Source organism: Danio aesculapii, chromosome 13 (genome assembly GCF_903798145.1).
Source record: "Danio aesculapii chromosome 13, fDanAes4.1, whole genome shotgun sequence".
Classification (NCBI taxonomy): domain Eukaryota; kingdom Metazoa; phylum Chordata; class Actinopteri; order Cypriniformes; family Danionidae; genus Danio; species Danio aesculapii.
In genome coordinates this window covers 27,365,366-27,382,502 of record NC_079447.1, presented here as the reverse complement: position 1 = coordinate 27,382,502, position 17,137 = coordinate 27,365,366, and the positions used below count along the sequence as shown (strand labels likewise).

The following is a 17,137-nucleotide window of genomic DNA, read 5'->3' as shown; positions in this document are numbered from 1 at the left end:
ATGCGGAAAATGGTAAATAGATTTTGAAGGCAGAATAAGACTAAAAATCACTGCTTTTGTCACCTGACGATCTGCATGAATGCTCGATAAGTTCAACTGCTAAAGTTTGTTCATGGTTTAATTATTATCTCACTGTGTGAAGTCACCCAACAGTATCGCCGGCCTCTTCAGTTTACACACTTCTATTTTGCTCAGGCTTCTGGCAGGGCAGCAGAAACAGGGCCCATATTTATCAATATTAAACGCGCGTCATGACGTTCCTCGTTGAGTGTCCAATCACGCAATGTAGTTAATATTCATAAGCCTTCCTTTATCATAGTAGGAATCGTAAACGCACGCTCTGGCCACAGGTTGAAATCCATTCCAGCCGCTTGCACGAGACAACATCAGCGCTGCGCTCAGAGCACCCACAAACATGGTAAGAAAACAAATGACATATAAATTGCATTCTTATCGTCTGTACATTAACAAACCATTTAAAGACTCTGTGCTTACACTCAACTTACAAATAAAAGCATGGCATTTCCAAACAACATGCTGCTTTATTTATTTTTACTAACACTTATTTCAAAATCTTATGTTTTTATTATACTATTTTAATTCACAGTCTTCAACTAGCGATCAGTCGGTTGAGTGATTTTTTTTTAGTGTTGTTGTTGCATATTTAATTAGCTATTTTGCCATTTAAAATAGTTTAATGTAGATTTTTTTAAAAGAAAAGACACATTGTATAACGTTCATGTTCATCATTTACACTGTTAAACGTTTAAAGTCACGGTAAGGTTCAGGTCTTTTACCTCGCTGTGTGTTCGCTCGTGCATCAGCATTAGTTTAGCAGATTAGGCTGTTGCTAAGAGACCTGTTGATGTCAGTCAGCTTTATCAGCACTGGAGCTTCATTTTGACTGACATGTGTTTGCACAGACTCTCTGACGCAATATACTGATGATGGTTCAGTCTGGGACAATAGTGTGTGTGTGTAGCACAAAAGAACACGCTGACACAAATCATCCTTATTTCCCATTCATTCAGTAAAAAACAAAACAAAACAATGATTGCTGGGGAAAGACTGTTGAAATTTCATGTCATCTTCTTTATCAGTGCATTTTTTTTCTTGTAAGAGACATGTGTTTGAAGCTCATGTGATCTGTACTGAAAGGGGAAGGGTTAAGTTGCTTAGGAATTTCATTGCCTCTACTAACACAGTAATAAGCTGGAGGCTCTTAAAATTGAAAATGCAAGTCATCATTGATTCCATATGGGGTTCACAACAACCAATCACAGTGCTTTTTCTGAAACATCCCCCTTGGAGTGTTAGTAAGAGTGTGTTTGTAAAACTTTAAATAGTATCTTCTATGTAAACAAACTATGAGTATGTACAAATAACTCGCAATTAATAGGTATAGTACAGTTTAAATTTGAAAAGTGTGTGTGTGTGTGTGTGTGTGTGCGTGTGTGTGTGTGTGTGTATACATGCACTACTGGTCAAAGGTTTTAGATCTAAAAGATCTAAAGAAATCTGTACTGCTCACCAAGCTGGTATTTATTTAACCCAACATGCATCAAAACGTTCAAATTTTGAAATGTATTTCCTGTTTTTCTATTTGAATATATTTTAAAATGTAATATATTCCTGTGATTTAAAGGGGTGGTCCACTACGATATCATATTTTAAACTTTAGTTGATGTGTAATGTGGCTGTGTGAACATAAACAGCATCTCTGAATGTAATACGCTCAAAGTTCAATGCAGATGTAAACATTGGCTTTTACAGTGTTAGCTTAGCAAAGCTTACAGCGAACAAAGTTTGGGGACTACAAAAATATTTATAAAAAATATATCCAGGTTAGTAAGCTCACAAACGCTTCAGGTTATGTGCATTCACCGGGCATATACCCTGCACAAAGGGGCGTGGCCAGAGGCACTGTAATGTAGCAGAAAAAGCTAAAATGCTGTCCATACGCTGCTATTCCACAGAGCACCTTCTGTTTCTGTATTTGGGCTTCCAAAGAACATGACAAAAAGAGAGAAGTGCTTACAATTGAATTTTAATTATGTTCCAGACATTTTATATATATATATATATATATATATATATATATATATATATATATATATATATATAAGTCAGAATTATTAGCCCCCCTTTGAATTTTGTTTCTTTTTAAAATATTTCCCAAATTATGTTTAGCAGAGCAAGGAAATTTTCACAGGATGTCTGATAATACTTTTTCTTCTGGAGAAAGTCTTATTTGTTTTATTTTGGCTTGAATAAAAGCAGTTTTTATTAATTTTTAAAAACATTTTAAGGTCAATATTTTTAGCCCCTTTAAGCGAATGTTTTTTTGATAATCTACAGAACAAACCATTGTTCTACAATAACTTGCCTAACTAGATATTAAAGTTTGAGGACAAACTTTATGGTGGCTTGAAAAGCCGAGTCTGAATTAGCATGTTACTAGCATGAATTAGCAAGTAACTAGCATGATTCTAACATAAATTAGCATGTAACTAGCATAATTCTAGCATGAATTAGCATGTTACTAGCATGTTTCTAGCATGAATTAGCATGATTCTAGCATGAATTAGCATGTTACTAGCATGTTTCTAGCATGAGTTAGCATGTTACTAGCATGTTTCTAGCATGAATTAGCATGTTACTAGCATGATTCTAGCATGAATTAGCATGTTACTAGCATGTTTCTAACATGAATTAGCATGTTACTAGCATGTTTCTAGCATGATTTAGCATGTTATTAGCATGATTCTAGCATGAATTAGCATGTTTCTAGCATGAATTAGCATGTTATTAGCATGATTCTAGCATGAATTAGCATGTTACTAGCATGATTCTAGCATGAATTAGCATGTTACTAGCATGTTTCTAGCATGAATTAGCATGTTACTAGCATGATTCTAGCATGAATTAGCATGTTACTAGCATGATTCTAGCATGAATTAGCATGTTATTAGCATGATTCTAGCATGAATTAGCATGTTACTAGCATGTTTCTAGCATGAATTAGCATGTTACTAGCATGATTCTAGCATGAATTAGCATGTTACTAGCATGATTCTAGCATGAATTAGCATGTTACTAGCATGATTCTAGCATGAATTAGCATGTTACTAGCATGATTCTAGCATGGATTAGCATGTTACTAGCATGTTTCTAGCATGAATTAGCATGTTACTAGCATGTTTCTAGCATGAATTAGCATGTTACTAGCATGATTCTAGCATGTTACTAGCATGTTTCTAGCATGAATTAGCATGTTACTAGCATGATTCTAGCATGAATTAGCATGTTATTAGCATGATTCTAGCATGAATTAGCATGTTACTAGCATGATTCTAGCATGAATTAGCATGTTACTAGCATGATTCTAGCATGAATTAGCATGTTACTAGCATGATTCTAGCATGGATTAGCATGTAACTAGCATGATTCTAGCATGAATTAGCATGTTACTAGCATGTTTCTAGCATGAATTAGCATGTTACTAGCATGATTCTAGCATGAATTAGCATGTTACTAGCATGATTCTAGCATGAATTAGCATGTTACTAGCATGATTCTAGCATGAATTAGCATGTTACTAGCATGTTTCTAGCACGAATTGGCATGTTATTAGCATGTTTCTAGCATGATTCTAGCATGTTATTAGCATGATTCTAGCATGAATTAGCATGTTTCTAGCATGAATTAGCATGTTATTAGCATGATTCTAGCATGAATTAGCATGTTTCTAGCATGAATTAGCATGTTACTAGCATGATTCTAGCATGAATTAGCATGTTACTAGCATGAATTAGCATGTTATTAGCATGATTCTAGCATGAATTAGCATGTTACTAGCATGATTCTAGCATGAATTAGCATGTTACTAGCATGATTCTAGCATGAATTAGCATGTTACTAGCATGATTCTAGCATGGATTAGCATGTAACTAGCATGATTCTAGCATGAATTAGCATGTTACTAGCATGTTTCTAGCATGAATTAGCATGTTATTAGCATGATTCTAGCATGAATTAGCATGTTACTAGCATGATTCTAGCATGAATTAGCATGTTACTAGCATGTTTCTAGCATGAATTAGCATGTTACTAGCATGATTCTAGCATGAATTAGCATGTTACTAGCATGTTTGTAGCATTAATTAGCATGTTACTAACATGTTTCTAGCATGAATTAGCATGTTATTAGCATGATTCTAGCATGAATTAGCATGTTTCTAGCATGAATTAGCATGTTATTAGCATGATTCTAGCATGAATTAACATGTTACTAGCATGATTCTAGCATGAATTAGCATGTTACTAGCATGTTTCTAGCATGAATTAGCATGTTACTAGCATGATTCTAGCATGAATCAGCTTGTTTCTAGCATGAATTAGCATGTTGTTAGCATGATTCTAGCATGAATTAGCATGTTACTAGCATGACTAGCATGTCACTATCGTGTTGCTAGCACCTTTCTAGCAAGATTAGCATGTCAGTAGGATGTTAAAACTGTTAGCATGTGTTAGAATAGCTAGTCACAGTCTCTGGGACAGTTGCTAGGGTGCTGAAATTGGTTGCTAGGGAGTGGCTAGTAAGTTGAAAGGTAATCAGTGATTGGCTGCTGGCTAGACTGAGTTGAATGAGGCCAGACTCTAGTCTGTAGGACAGTCTGATGTAGAGTTATGAGCTCACAAAGGTTGATCCAATGTTAAGTAAATGGGAGTCTTTTACAATGGAAGTCTATGGGACAGTTGCTAGGGTGCTGTAAGTGGTTGCTAGGGAGTGGCTAGTAAGTTAAAAAGTCATCAGTTATTGGCTGCTGGCTAGACTGAGTTAAATGAGTCCAGTTAGAAGTCTGTAGAACAGTCTGATGCAGAGTTATGAGCTCACAAAGTTTGACCCAATGTTAAGTCAATGGGACTTTTGGGATTTTTCTGGGTCGTTTTTCGGAAAACCCAAGGTCGGATCAGTTAGAAAAGATATAGCAACTCGAGTCAGACCAGTTTGAAGGTTTGACGAAAGTTTGAAGTATGTAGCTTGAAAGGCCTAGGAGGAGATACACTTAGAAATTAGTCTCAGAAGAAGAAGAAGAAGAAGAATAATAACTAGATATTAAAGTTTGAGGACAAACTTTATGGTGGCTTGAAAAGCCGAGTCTGAATTAGCATGTTTCTAGCATGAATTAGCAAGTAACTAGCATGATTCTAACATAAATTAGCATGTAACTAGCATGATTCTAGCATGAATTAGCATGTTACTAGCATGTTTCTAGCATGAATTAGCATGATTCTAGCATGAATTAGCATGTTACTAGCATGTTTCTAGCATGAGTTAGCATGTTACTAGCATGTTTCTAACATGAATTAGCATGTTACTAGCATGATTCTAGCATGAATTAGCATGTTACTAGCATGTTTTTAGCATGAATTAGCATGTTACTAGCATGTTATTAGCATGATTCTAGCATGAATTAGCATGTTATTAGCATGATTCTAGCATGAATTAGCATGTTACTAGCATGATTCTAGCATGAATTAGCATGTTACTAGCATGATTCTAGCATGAATTAGCATGTTACTAGCATGTTTCTAGCACGAATTGGCATGTTATTAGCATGTTTCTAGCATGATTCTAGCATGTTATTAGCATGATTCTAGCATGAATTAGCATGTTTCTAGCATGAATTAGCATGTTATTAGCATGATTCTAGCATGAATTAGCATGTTACTAGCATGATTCTAGCATGAATTAGCATGTTTCTAGCATGAATTAGCATGTTACTAGCATGATTCTAGCATGAATTAGCATGTTACTAGCATGAATTAGCATGTTATTAGCATGATTCTAGCATGAATTAGCATGTTACTAGCATGATTCTAGCATGAATTAGCATGTTACTAGCATGATTCTAGCATGAATTAGCATGTTACTAGCATGATTCTAGCATGGATTAGCATGTAACTAGCATGATTCTAGCATGAATTAGCATGTTACTAGCATGTTTCTAGCATGAATTAGCATGTTATTAGCATGATTCTAGCATGAATTAGCATGTTACTAGCATGATTCTAGCATGAATTAGCATGTTACTAGCATGTTTCTAGCATGAATTAGCATGTTACTAGCATGATTCTAGCATGAATTAGCATGTTACTAGCATGTTTGTAGCATTAATTAGCATGTTACTAACATGTTTCTAGCATGAATTAGCATGTTATTAGCATGATTCTAGCATGAATTAGCATGTTTCTAGCATGAATTAGCATGTTATTAGCATGATTCTAGCATGAATTAACATGTTACTAGCATGATTCTAGCATGAATTAGCATGTTACTAGCATGTTTCTAGCATGAATTAGCATGTTACTAGCATGATTCTAGCATGAATTAGCATGTTACTAGCATGATTCTAGCATGAATTAGCATTTTACTAGCATGATTCTAGCATGAATTAGCATGTTACTAGCATGGATTAGCATGTTACTAGCATGTTTCTAGCATGAATTAGCATGTTACTAGCATGCTTCTAGCATGAATTAGCATGTTACTAGCATGATTCTAGCATGAATTAGCATGTTACTAGCATGTTTCTAGCATGAATTAGCATGTTACTAGCATGATTTTAGCATGAATTAGCATGTTACTAGCATGATTCTAGCATGAATTAGCATGTTATTAGCATGATTCTAGCATGATTCTAGCATGTTACTAGCATGTTTCTAGCATGAATTAGCATGTTATTAGCATGTTTCTAGCATGAATTAGCATGTTGTTAGCATGATTCTAGCATGAATTAGCATGTTTCTAGCATGAATTAGCATGTAACTAGCATGATTCTAGCATTAATTAGCATGTAACTAGCATGTTACTAGCATGAGTCAGCTTGTTTCTAGCATGAATTAGCATGTTACTAGCATGATTCTAGCATGAATTAGCATGTTACTAGCATGACTAGCATGTCACTATCGTGTTGCTAGCACCTTTCTAGCAAGATTAGCATGTCAGTAGGATGTTAAAACTGTTAGCGTGTGTTAGAATAGCTAGTCACAGTCTCTGGGACAGTTGCTAGGGTGCTGAAATTGGTTGCTAGGGAGTGGCTAGTAAGTTTAAAGGTAATCAGTGATTGGCTGCTGGCTAGACTGAGTTGAATGAGGCCAGACTCTAGTCTGTAGGACAGTCTGATGCAGAGTTATGAGCTCACAAAGGTTGATCCAATGTTAAGTCAATGGGAGTCTTTTACAATGGAAGTCTATGGGACAGTTGCTAGGGTGCTGTAAGTGGTTGCTAGGGAGTGGCTAGTAAGTTAATAGTCATCAGTTATTGGCTGCTGGCTAGACTGAGTTAAATGAGTCCAGTTAGAAGTCTGTAGGACAGTCTGATGCAGAGTTATGAGCTCACAAAGTTTGACCCAATGTTAAGTCAATGGGACTTTTGGGATTTTTCTGGGTCGTTTTTCGGAAAACCCAAGGTCGGATCAGTTAGAAAAGATATAGCAACCCGAGTCAGACCAGTTCGAAGGTTTGACGAAAGTTTGAAGTATGTAGCTTGAAAGGCCTAGGAGGAGATACACTTAGAAATTAGTCTCAGAAGAAGAAGAAGAAGAAGAATAATAACTAGATATTAAAGTTTGAGGACAAACTTTATGGTGGCTTGAAAAGCCGAGTCTGAATTAGCATGTTACTAGCATGAATTAGCAAGTAACTATCATGATTCTAACATAAATTAGCATGTAACTAGCATGATTCTAGCATGAATTAGCATGTTACTAGCATGTTTCTAGCACGAATTAGCAAGATTCTAGCATGAATTAGCATGTTACTAGCATGTTTCTAGCATGAGTTAGCATGTTACTAGCATGTTTCTAGCATGAATTAGCATGTTACTAGCATGATTCTAGCATGAATTAGCATGTTACTAGCATGATTCTAGCATGAATTAGCATGTTACTAGCATGATTCTAGCATGAATTAGCATGTTACTAGCATGATTCTAGCATGGATTAGCATGTTACTAGCATGTTTCTAGCATGAATTAGCATGTTATTAGCATGACTCTAGCATGAATTAGCATGTTATTAGCATGATTCTAGCATGAATTAGCATGTTACTAGCATGATTCTAGCATGAATTAGCATGTTACTAGCATGTTTCTAGCATGAATTAGCATGTTATTAGCATGTTTCTAGCATGAATTAGCATGTTATTAGCATGATTCTAGCATGAATTAGCATGTTTCTAGCATGAATTAGCATGTTACTAGCATGATTCAGCATGTTATTAGCATGATTCTAGCATGAATTAGCATGCTACTAGCATGTTTCTAGCATGAATTAGCATGTAACTAGCATGATTCTAGCATTAATTAGCATGTAACTAGCATGTTACTAGCATGAGTCAGCTTGTTTCTAGCATGAATTAGCATGTTACTAGCATGATTCTAGCATGAATTAGCATGTTACTAGCATGATTCTAGCATGAATTAGCATTTTACTAGCATGATTCTAGCATGAATTAGCATGTTACTAGCATGATTCTAGCATGGATTAGCATGTTACTAGCATGTTTCTAGCATGAATTAGCATGTTACTAGCATGTTTCTAGCATGAATTAGCATGTTACTAGCATGATTCTAGCATGAATTAGCATGTTACTAGCATGTTTCTAGCATGAATTAGCATGTTACTAGCATGATTCTAGCATGAATTAGCATGTTACTAGCATGATTCTAGCATGAATTAGCATGTTACTAGCATGATTCTAGCATGTTACTAGCATGTTTCTAGCATGAATTAGCATGTTACTAGCATGTTTCTAGCATGAATTAGCATATTGTTAGCATGATTCTAGCATGAATTAGCATGTTTCTAGCATGAATTAGCATGTAACTAGCATGATTCTAGCATTAATTAGCATGTAACTAGCATGTTACTAGCATGATTCTAGCATGAATCAGCTTGTTTCTAGCATGAATTAGCATGTTGTTGGCATGATTCTAGCATGAATTAGCATGTTACTAGCATGACTAGCATGTCACTATCGTGTTGCTAGCACCTTTCTAGCAAGATTAGCATGTCAGTAGGATGTTAAAACTGTTAGCGTGTGTTAGAATAGCTAGTCACAGTCTCTGGGACAGTTGCTAGGGTGCTGAAATTGGTTGCTAGGGAGTGGCTGGTAAGTTTAAAGGTAATCAGTGATTGGCTGCTGGCTAGACTGAGTTGAATGAGGCCAGACTCTAGTCTGTAGGACAGTCTGATGCAGAGTTATGAGCTCACAAAGGCTGATCCAATGTTAAGTAAATGGGAGTCTTTTACAATGGAAGTCTATGGGACAGTTGCTAGGGTGCTGTAAGTGGTTGCTAGGGAGTGGCTAGTAAGTTAAAAAGTCATCAGTTATTGGCTGCTGGCTAGACTGAGTTAAATGAGTCCAGTTAGAAGTCTGTAGGACAGTCTGATGCAGAGTTATGAGCTCACAAAGTTTGACCCAATGTTAAGTCAATGGGACTTTTGGGATTTTTCTGGGTCGTTTTTCGGAAAACCCAAGGTCGGATCAGTTAGAAAAGATATAGCAACCCGAGTCAGACCAGTTTGAAGGTTTGACGAAAGTTTGAAGTATGTAGCTTGAAAGGCCTAGGAGGAGATACACTTAGAAATTAGTCTCAGAAGAAGAAGAAGAAGAAGAAGAAGAAGAATAATAAGTTTAAGATAGATAACAATATGCTGGCTTTTCAAGCCACCATAATAAGTTTAAGATAGATAACAATATGCTGGCTTTTCAAGCCACCATAATTACCCTAACCTGCATAGTTAAGCTAATTAACCTAGTTAAGCCATTAAATGTCACTTTAAGCTGTATAGAAGTGTCTTGACAAATATCTAGTAAAATATTACTGTCATCATGGCAACGATAAGTTATTAAAACTATTATGTTTAGAAATGTGTTGAGAAAAATCTTTTCTCTGTTAAACAGAAATTGGGGGAAAAAAGTTATGTGAGCGTTTTATATAACTTGCACATAATAATAATAATATTAATAATAATATTAATAATAATAATTGCTTACATTTATATAGCGCTTTTCTGGGCAATTTACACACATAGGGTGGGGGATATGCTCATCTACCACCAGTGTGCTGCATCCACCTGGATGACGCGACGGCAGCCATTTTGCGCCAGACCGCACACCACACACCAGGTAATAGGTGGAGAGGAGACAGAGTGATGAAGCTATTTATGATATGGGAAGGGTTAGGAGGTCATGATGGACAGAGGCCAGTGGCAGATTTGGCCAGGATGCCAGGATTAAACCCCTACTCTTTTTCGAAGAGCATCCTGGGATTTTTAATGACCACAGAAAGTCAGGACCTCGGTTTAACGTCTCATGCGAAAGACGGCGCTTACTGAGCAGCATAGAGTCACTGTACTGGGGCATTGGGACGCACACAGAGCGCAGGTTGGGCACCCCCTGCTGGCCTCACTAACACCACTTCCGGCAGTGGCCATGCCTATTCCGAATATATGTGAAAGAGACTTGTCAGAATTTATTTTAGAGAGCAGGGGTGTGAGGTTCAGCTATGTTTTCTGTGTCATTTTCTGTCTGATTCAGGCACAAACTGATGTGGCTAACAGCGATTCCTATGTAGAAGAATCACTTTTTGTTTAACTTGTTCGTATCAATATTTGTTTACAGTACAGAATATGAATTACATTGGCATGAAAAAAGAGACAAGAGAGAGAAATAAAGAATGAAAGAATATAATAATAATAATAATAATAAAGACCATGATATTATATAAACTTGAGGGTAAGACATTTAAGAATTAATTACAGTATATAAATGATCATGTAAGTCATTACAAAATAAAATAGTCCTGTTTGATTGATTATTTTAAGATAATGAAATTAAATTTAAATAATGACTACATTCTTGAAAAAATAAAACAAGAAAATTTGTTTTGGTTTTAGTAAATTTGCATTTGTTGATATGGATTTTACAAATAAAATAAATTAAGTTTATAACAAAACAATGATTTCTTTTAGTAGAGGCAGCTTCATAATAGCCAAAAATAATTTCTTTAAAAGAAACAGAAACATCTTGTTGTATATGATCATTAATAAATGAGCCAATATGTAAAGCATGTGCTTGTTGGGATGTGATGCTTTTCCTGGTGACATGGAGCCGATCCATGAATTACAGCACATTATGTTAGCTGACCAATCAGAGCCTCTTGAGGACAGGCTTTCGGAAGAACTAGGAAATAAGTCGTTTTCATGTTAGTTGAGTAGATGTATATAATCAAAGTTAGATATATAAATATATATAAAAAAGCATGATATTCTACAAATGAAGCATGAGCACACATTGCTTTCCATCTTACAAACACAACCAAGCCTTAAAAATACACCCTGGACCAGCCCTTTAGACATAATTACTCCAGAGACATGATTATTTGGATATAATGTGTAAAACATTTTTAAATAAATTGCCCACTGAGATTTTATTTTATTCAGTCCTCTCCTGTATATATCTTTTGTGGACAAACAACATTTTGAAGGACACCAAAGAGTTGTAAAGATAGTTGACATTGTAAAGACTCTAGAGATGAAAGGGTCTTCATTAGGGCTGCACGATATTGGAAAAATTGGACATTGAGGTAATTTATTTTTCTGCGATATATATTGCAATATACTGTATCTAAACAATTTCACTAAATGATTGCATAGCACTATTTGAAAAGGATTTATAGTCACACTTTACTTTAAGGTTCAATTCTCGCTATTAGCAAACCATTACCTAGGACTTTTGCTTCAATAAACTCATAATTTGCTCATTAATACATATTAAGGTAGTTTAGGTATTGGGTTATGGATGTAGAATAAGATCATGCCGATTATGTAAAGTACTAATAAGCAATATCTCAATAACAAGCATGCTAATAAGCAATAATTAGAAATGGTCCCTAAAGTGTTATCAAATGTGTTCATTTTGATCGATTGGAATGATTCTGTAGGGCAGTGAATCATGCATAAAATGTAATAAACAAACAACAAGCATTGATTAATGCAATAAAGCAAGGATAAATGTGAAATAAAAGTGCATGCGTTATGGTTTTGTATGTAAATATAAAAATTAAATGCATATTGCATATCTGTGTGATGTGACTATTGCGATATCGTTGCTGAAATGATATGTTGTGCAGCCCTAGTCTTCATCCATTTGGCCTTTATCTGACAATCTGCTTTTGGAGAGTTTCAGACACTTCCATGAGAGAAACCATGTTGCAAATCAGTGAAAGTTTGACTCCATTTTTAATAGTGTTTTTCATAAAATTACCACCAGGTGCCAGAAGTGTTCTCTAATATTTGATCAGGGTTCTTTTTCAAATATCTAATTGTAAGTTGTTTTTTTTAAATACTGTGCTTCAGCACGTATTTAAATCATAAAATATGCTCATATATATATATATATATATATATATATATATATATATATATATATATATATATATATATATATATATATATATATATATATATATATATATATATATATATATATGCAGTAAAAAAGGGCTTGCACCAGTTCATCATTTGACATGACTTAAATAAATAACCAGAGTGCTTTCAAATACTCAGGCTGGGAAGATTCAGACTCTGACTATGGAAGAACGGGATCATCTCCTGCCCATGATGAGGAATGCGCAGTGGGTGGAGGTGGGTGGCAGAGATGCCATTTACAAAGAGTTCCTCTTCAAAGACTTTAACCAGGTAATAAAACCGCCAAGAGGAAGATTTTCACACTATTATTTACGGTGCGCGCACAATGTATCACACTTTTGTTTCTCTCTTCAGGCATTTGGGTTTATGTCCAGAGTTGCATTACAGGCTGAGAAAATGGATCATCATCCTGAATGGTTTAATGTGTATAATAAGGTAAACAGACATTTTAGTATTTCTTTATGGTAAATTTAAATGTTTAAAATATGATTTACATAAGTATTTACATAAGTCCAATTACCTCGTCTGAAAAGTAACTTAATAATACAGTAATTCAGTTACTCGACTACATGAATTATAAATCTATATACATTTCAACACAAACATTATAAATTAAACTTTTAAACTTGATTCAAATAAGGCCTTTTAGCTTTCTTAAATGAAATATTTAAGAAATGGTAAAATACATATGTATCTAAACATCTTTATCTCATAAACACCATATATATTATCATTAATTTCTCATTCAATTGATTAAGTGTGTTCTATCATCATGATAAATAAAACCATTCTTGAAAAAATATAACTATTTTTCAAAATATATTTATATAACAAAAAGTACAACTATTCTGCCTCTCTGAGTTGATTTATCCACAACTATTGAATTTATTTACAGTATTTAACACTGGAACATTATCAGTAACTCTAATTAAATTAATAATTACATTTTTAATTATTATTAAAAAATAAAAAGCAACTTAATTCATTTTTCTTTAGTTTAGTCTCTTGTCAGTCACCACAGCGGAATGAACCGCCAGCTATTCCAGCATATGTTTTACACAGTAGATGCCTTTCCATCTGCAATCCAGAACTGGGAAACACCCATACACACTCGTACACCACGGCCAATTTAGTTCATCCAAATCACACGGAGGAAACCCACGCGAACATGGGAAGAACATGCAAACTCCACACAGAAATGCCAACTGGCCCAGTCAGGACTTAAACCAGCAACCTTCTTGCTGTAAGGCGACAATGCTAACCACTGAGCCACCGTGCTGCCCTGCAACTTTACTTTATCATTGTAAAAGTATTTTAATTACAGTAACTAGTTACTTTTAGGCATGGGCTGGTGTAAGATTCTGACGGTATGATAACCTTGGATAAAAATATCACGGTTTCACAGTATTGTGATTACTGCTCTAAAATATATTCTTTTTAAATGTCTGGGTAAAAAAACTAAAACTTTTTTTCCCCTTAAACGCAATATATTTTATTTTTTTTAAGTTTTATAATATTTTGTTATAGTAAACATGTCAGGCTAAATAATTCAAATGAATTATTGACTTCTGCTGTCTTCATTAGTTTCAAAAACACAGATTTCTTTACAATTTAAAATGGCATCTTTGGATTTATTTTCTGCTGTCGATACTGTTGTCCTAAAAAAACAAACAAAACAATGTAAATATAAAATCTAACACATACCTTTAGAAACGGTATAGCAGAAATTTTTGCCAGTTTTAAAACCTTGACTTTTCCAAACCGTGGTATACCTTGAAAACCGTTATCGTCCCATGTTACTTTGCAACTAATTACACCAAACACTGATTGAGGATGACTGCATTAGACCCTTTTCCATTTATATTACATGTGCTGATTAATTGTCAGAAAGACCAGGAATGTGTATGGAAAAATAAACCTGGTAAATTAAAATTTGACGTATTCTGTCTGGTAGGTTCAGATCACCCTCAGCACTCATGAATGTGGAGGTCTCTCACAGCGGGACATCAACCTTGCCACCTTCATAGACCAGGCCTCTGTCCTGTGAACGGACCCTCTCATTAAACTGCTTCAACCCCTGTAGCCTATAAAACTGGACCAATGATGTTGTGAAATGTTCCACCATTATCACCATATCAGTTTTAGCTGTGTGTAGTTTGGCTGTTACAGATGCATTTTTCTTGATAAGGAAGTCAGGAGAAATCTTAAATCATTTCACATTCCGAGTATATAAATATACCACAGGTCTGATCTGAGAATTGCTGAAAACTATGACATCCCTGAGTATTATGGTTAAATTTTTTTAAAAGTGAAATATACAGTGCCTTTATTTGAATCAAGCGATAACTGCTTAGTGCCTCGGTCAATTGTAAGTGTATTAAACTGAACGTTTGCCAATGCTGGGATTCTGAAATCTGTGTATCATCTGTCAAAGCACTTGCCTGCCATTTAATCAATGAGGTCTATGTTGTTATCAGATTTAAAATACATTGAGACGAATGGAAACGAACACATAATGGATGCCAGGTAGAACGGTAGGAGATGTTTGAAAACCTGAACTCCCATGGATCTAAGAATTGGTCTATGGTTTGATCTGTCAGTACACCAACCTCCCTTGCCAGAAACGCTGGTTTGAATCTTGCTCGAAGCAGTGCAAGTTGAACCTGAAGGGTTGCTTTGGGGCTGTAAACAAACAGGATGATTCTTAGGGTGTAAATCATAACAAATGACATTACTTCAAAACTGCTTGAAATATTTCCTTTCAGCGATATTTTGAATGTGTAAATAAACTGAAGAATACTTGCAAGATCAGGAAAGCTCTACAGCCTCCATATGGTGCAACTAACATGCAGTGTAGTCTCCATTAATATGCTTGTACTGTAAGTGTAGTATTTGTTTTAGTAGGTTTTGGCAAATTCACATTTGTAATTACCAGACCTTCTATTCAATCACATGTGACTAAAAATGTAAACTCAAGCACTTAGATTATTCCAAGTGATTCATTTACTTTGTATTATACCAAGCCACTAAATTCTGAAATGACTTCAGAATCATTTCATTTCAGTCTATATAGTGTACAGTTGCTATACAGTGCTACATTAATTAGGGTTATTACCAAAACCAGTCATATATTTAACCACCACACAATTGATTTTACCAAGGTGGAGTGTCATTGAAAAATATTGTAATGGTACAAAAGTAACTTTTAAAAAAAAAAAAAACAATCAAAATACACTTACTGGCCACTTTATTAGGCACTTTACTTGTACCGGGTTGGACCCTCTTTTGCCTTCAGAATTGCCTTAATCCTTCGTAGCATAGATTCAACAAGGTACTGGAAATATGCCTCAGAGATTTTGGTCTATATTGACATGATAGCATCACACAGTTGCTGCAGATTTGGCAGCTGCAAATCTATGATGCGAATCTCCCGTTCCACCACATCCCAAAGGTGCTCCATTGGGTTAAGATCTGGTGACTGTGGAGGCTTTTGAGTACAGTGAACTTATTGACATGTTCAAGAAACCAGTCTGAGATGATTCACGCTTTATGTGATGGCACGTTATCCTGCTGGAAGTATCTATCAGAAGATGGGTACATTGTTGTCATAAAGGAATGGACATGGTCAGCAACAATACTAATGGGCCCAAAGTGTGCCAAGAAAATATGCCCCACACAATTACACCACCTCCACTAGCCTGAACCGTTGATACACGGCAGAATGGATCCATGCTTTCATGTTGTTGATGCCAAATTCTGACCCTACCATCCGAATGTCGCACTCTAGACTCATCAGACCAGGCAACATTTTTCCAATCTTCTGTTTTCCAATTTTGTTGAGCCTGTGCTTGTAGTGCATGAATTGTGCCTCACCTTGCTGTGAATTGTAGCCTCAGTTTCCTGTTCTTAGCTTACAGGAGTGGCACCCGGTGTGGTCTTCTGTTGCTGTAGCCCATGCTCTTCTGCATACCTCAGTTGTTTTGAGTGATTATTTGAGTTACTGTTACCTTTCTATCATCTCGAACCAGTCTGGCCATTTTCCTCCGACCTCTGGCATCAACAAGGCATTTGCATACACAGAACTGCCGCTCACTGCATATTTTCTCTTTTTCGTCCCATTCTCTAAACCCTTATAGATGGTTGTGCGTGAAAATCCCAGTTGATCAGCATTTTCTGAAATACTCAGACCAGCCCGTCTGGCACCAACAACCATGTCACATTCAAAGTTACTTAAATCACCTTTCTTCCCCATTCTGATGCTTGGTTTAAACTAATTGGCTGATTAGAAATTTGAGCAGTTGGACAGGTGTACCTAATAAAGTGGCCGATGAGTGTACATCACACACTTTGCATAAGGCAGTACACTAAATTATTTATAAAATATATATACAGTTAAGGAAAAAGTTAATAGACCCTCTGTGAAATTTGTGATAAAATGATCAAGATAAACAGAAAAATGTTCACAGTAAATCCTAGTATATTTTTCTTCTGAAAAAAATATTAATCATTAATCATTTTAGCCCTCTTAAGAATGTTTTTTTTCTGGCTACAGAACAAACCGCTGTTGTTCAATGATTTGCTTAATTAACCTAACTTGTCAAGTTAACCTAATAAATCTACAGTAGGCAACATTTGAA

General features: G+C 35.4%; 1 protein-coding gene across 1 annotated transcript; it reads left to right on the top strand.

Annotated features, from left to right (window-relative positions):
• The first annotated feature begins 315 nt into the window (after positions 1–315).
• pcbd1 (pterin-4 alpha-carbinolamine dehydratase/dimerization cofactor of hepatocyte nuclear factor 1 alpha) lies at positions 316–14,897 on the top strand. Its single transcript, XM_056470302.1, has 4 exons — positions 316–418; positions 12,639–12,770; positions 12,855–12,935; positions 14,455–14,897. Exons 1-4 carry the CDS (start codon positions 416–418, stop codon positions 14,545–14,547), a joined length of 309 nt encoding a protein of 102 aa, XP_056326277.1. The 5' UTR covers positions 316–415; the 3' UTR covers positions 14,548–14,897.
• Positions 14,898–17,137: the final 2,240 nt, after the last annotated feature.

Excerpts from the sequence above, each read along its gene's own strand:
- pcbd1 (XM_056470302.1), top strand. Across the intron at positions 12,771-12,854 it reads TCTTCAAAGACTTTAACCAG|GCATTTGGGTTTATGTCCAG; the intron begins GTAATAAAACCG and ends TTCTCTCTTCAG. Across the intron at positions 12,936-14,454 it reads GGTTTAATGTGTATAATAAG|GTTCAGATCACCCTCAGCAC; the intron begins GTAAACAGACAT and ends TCTGTCTGGTAG.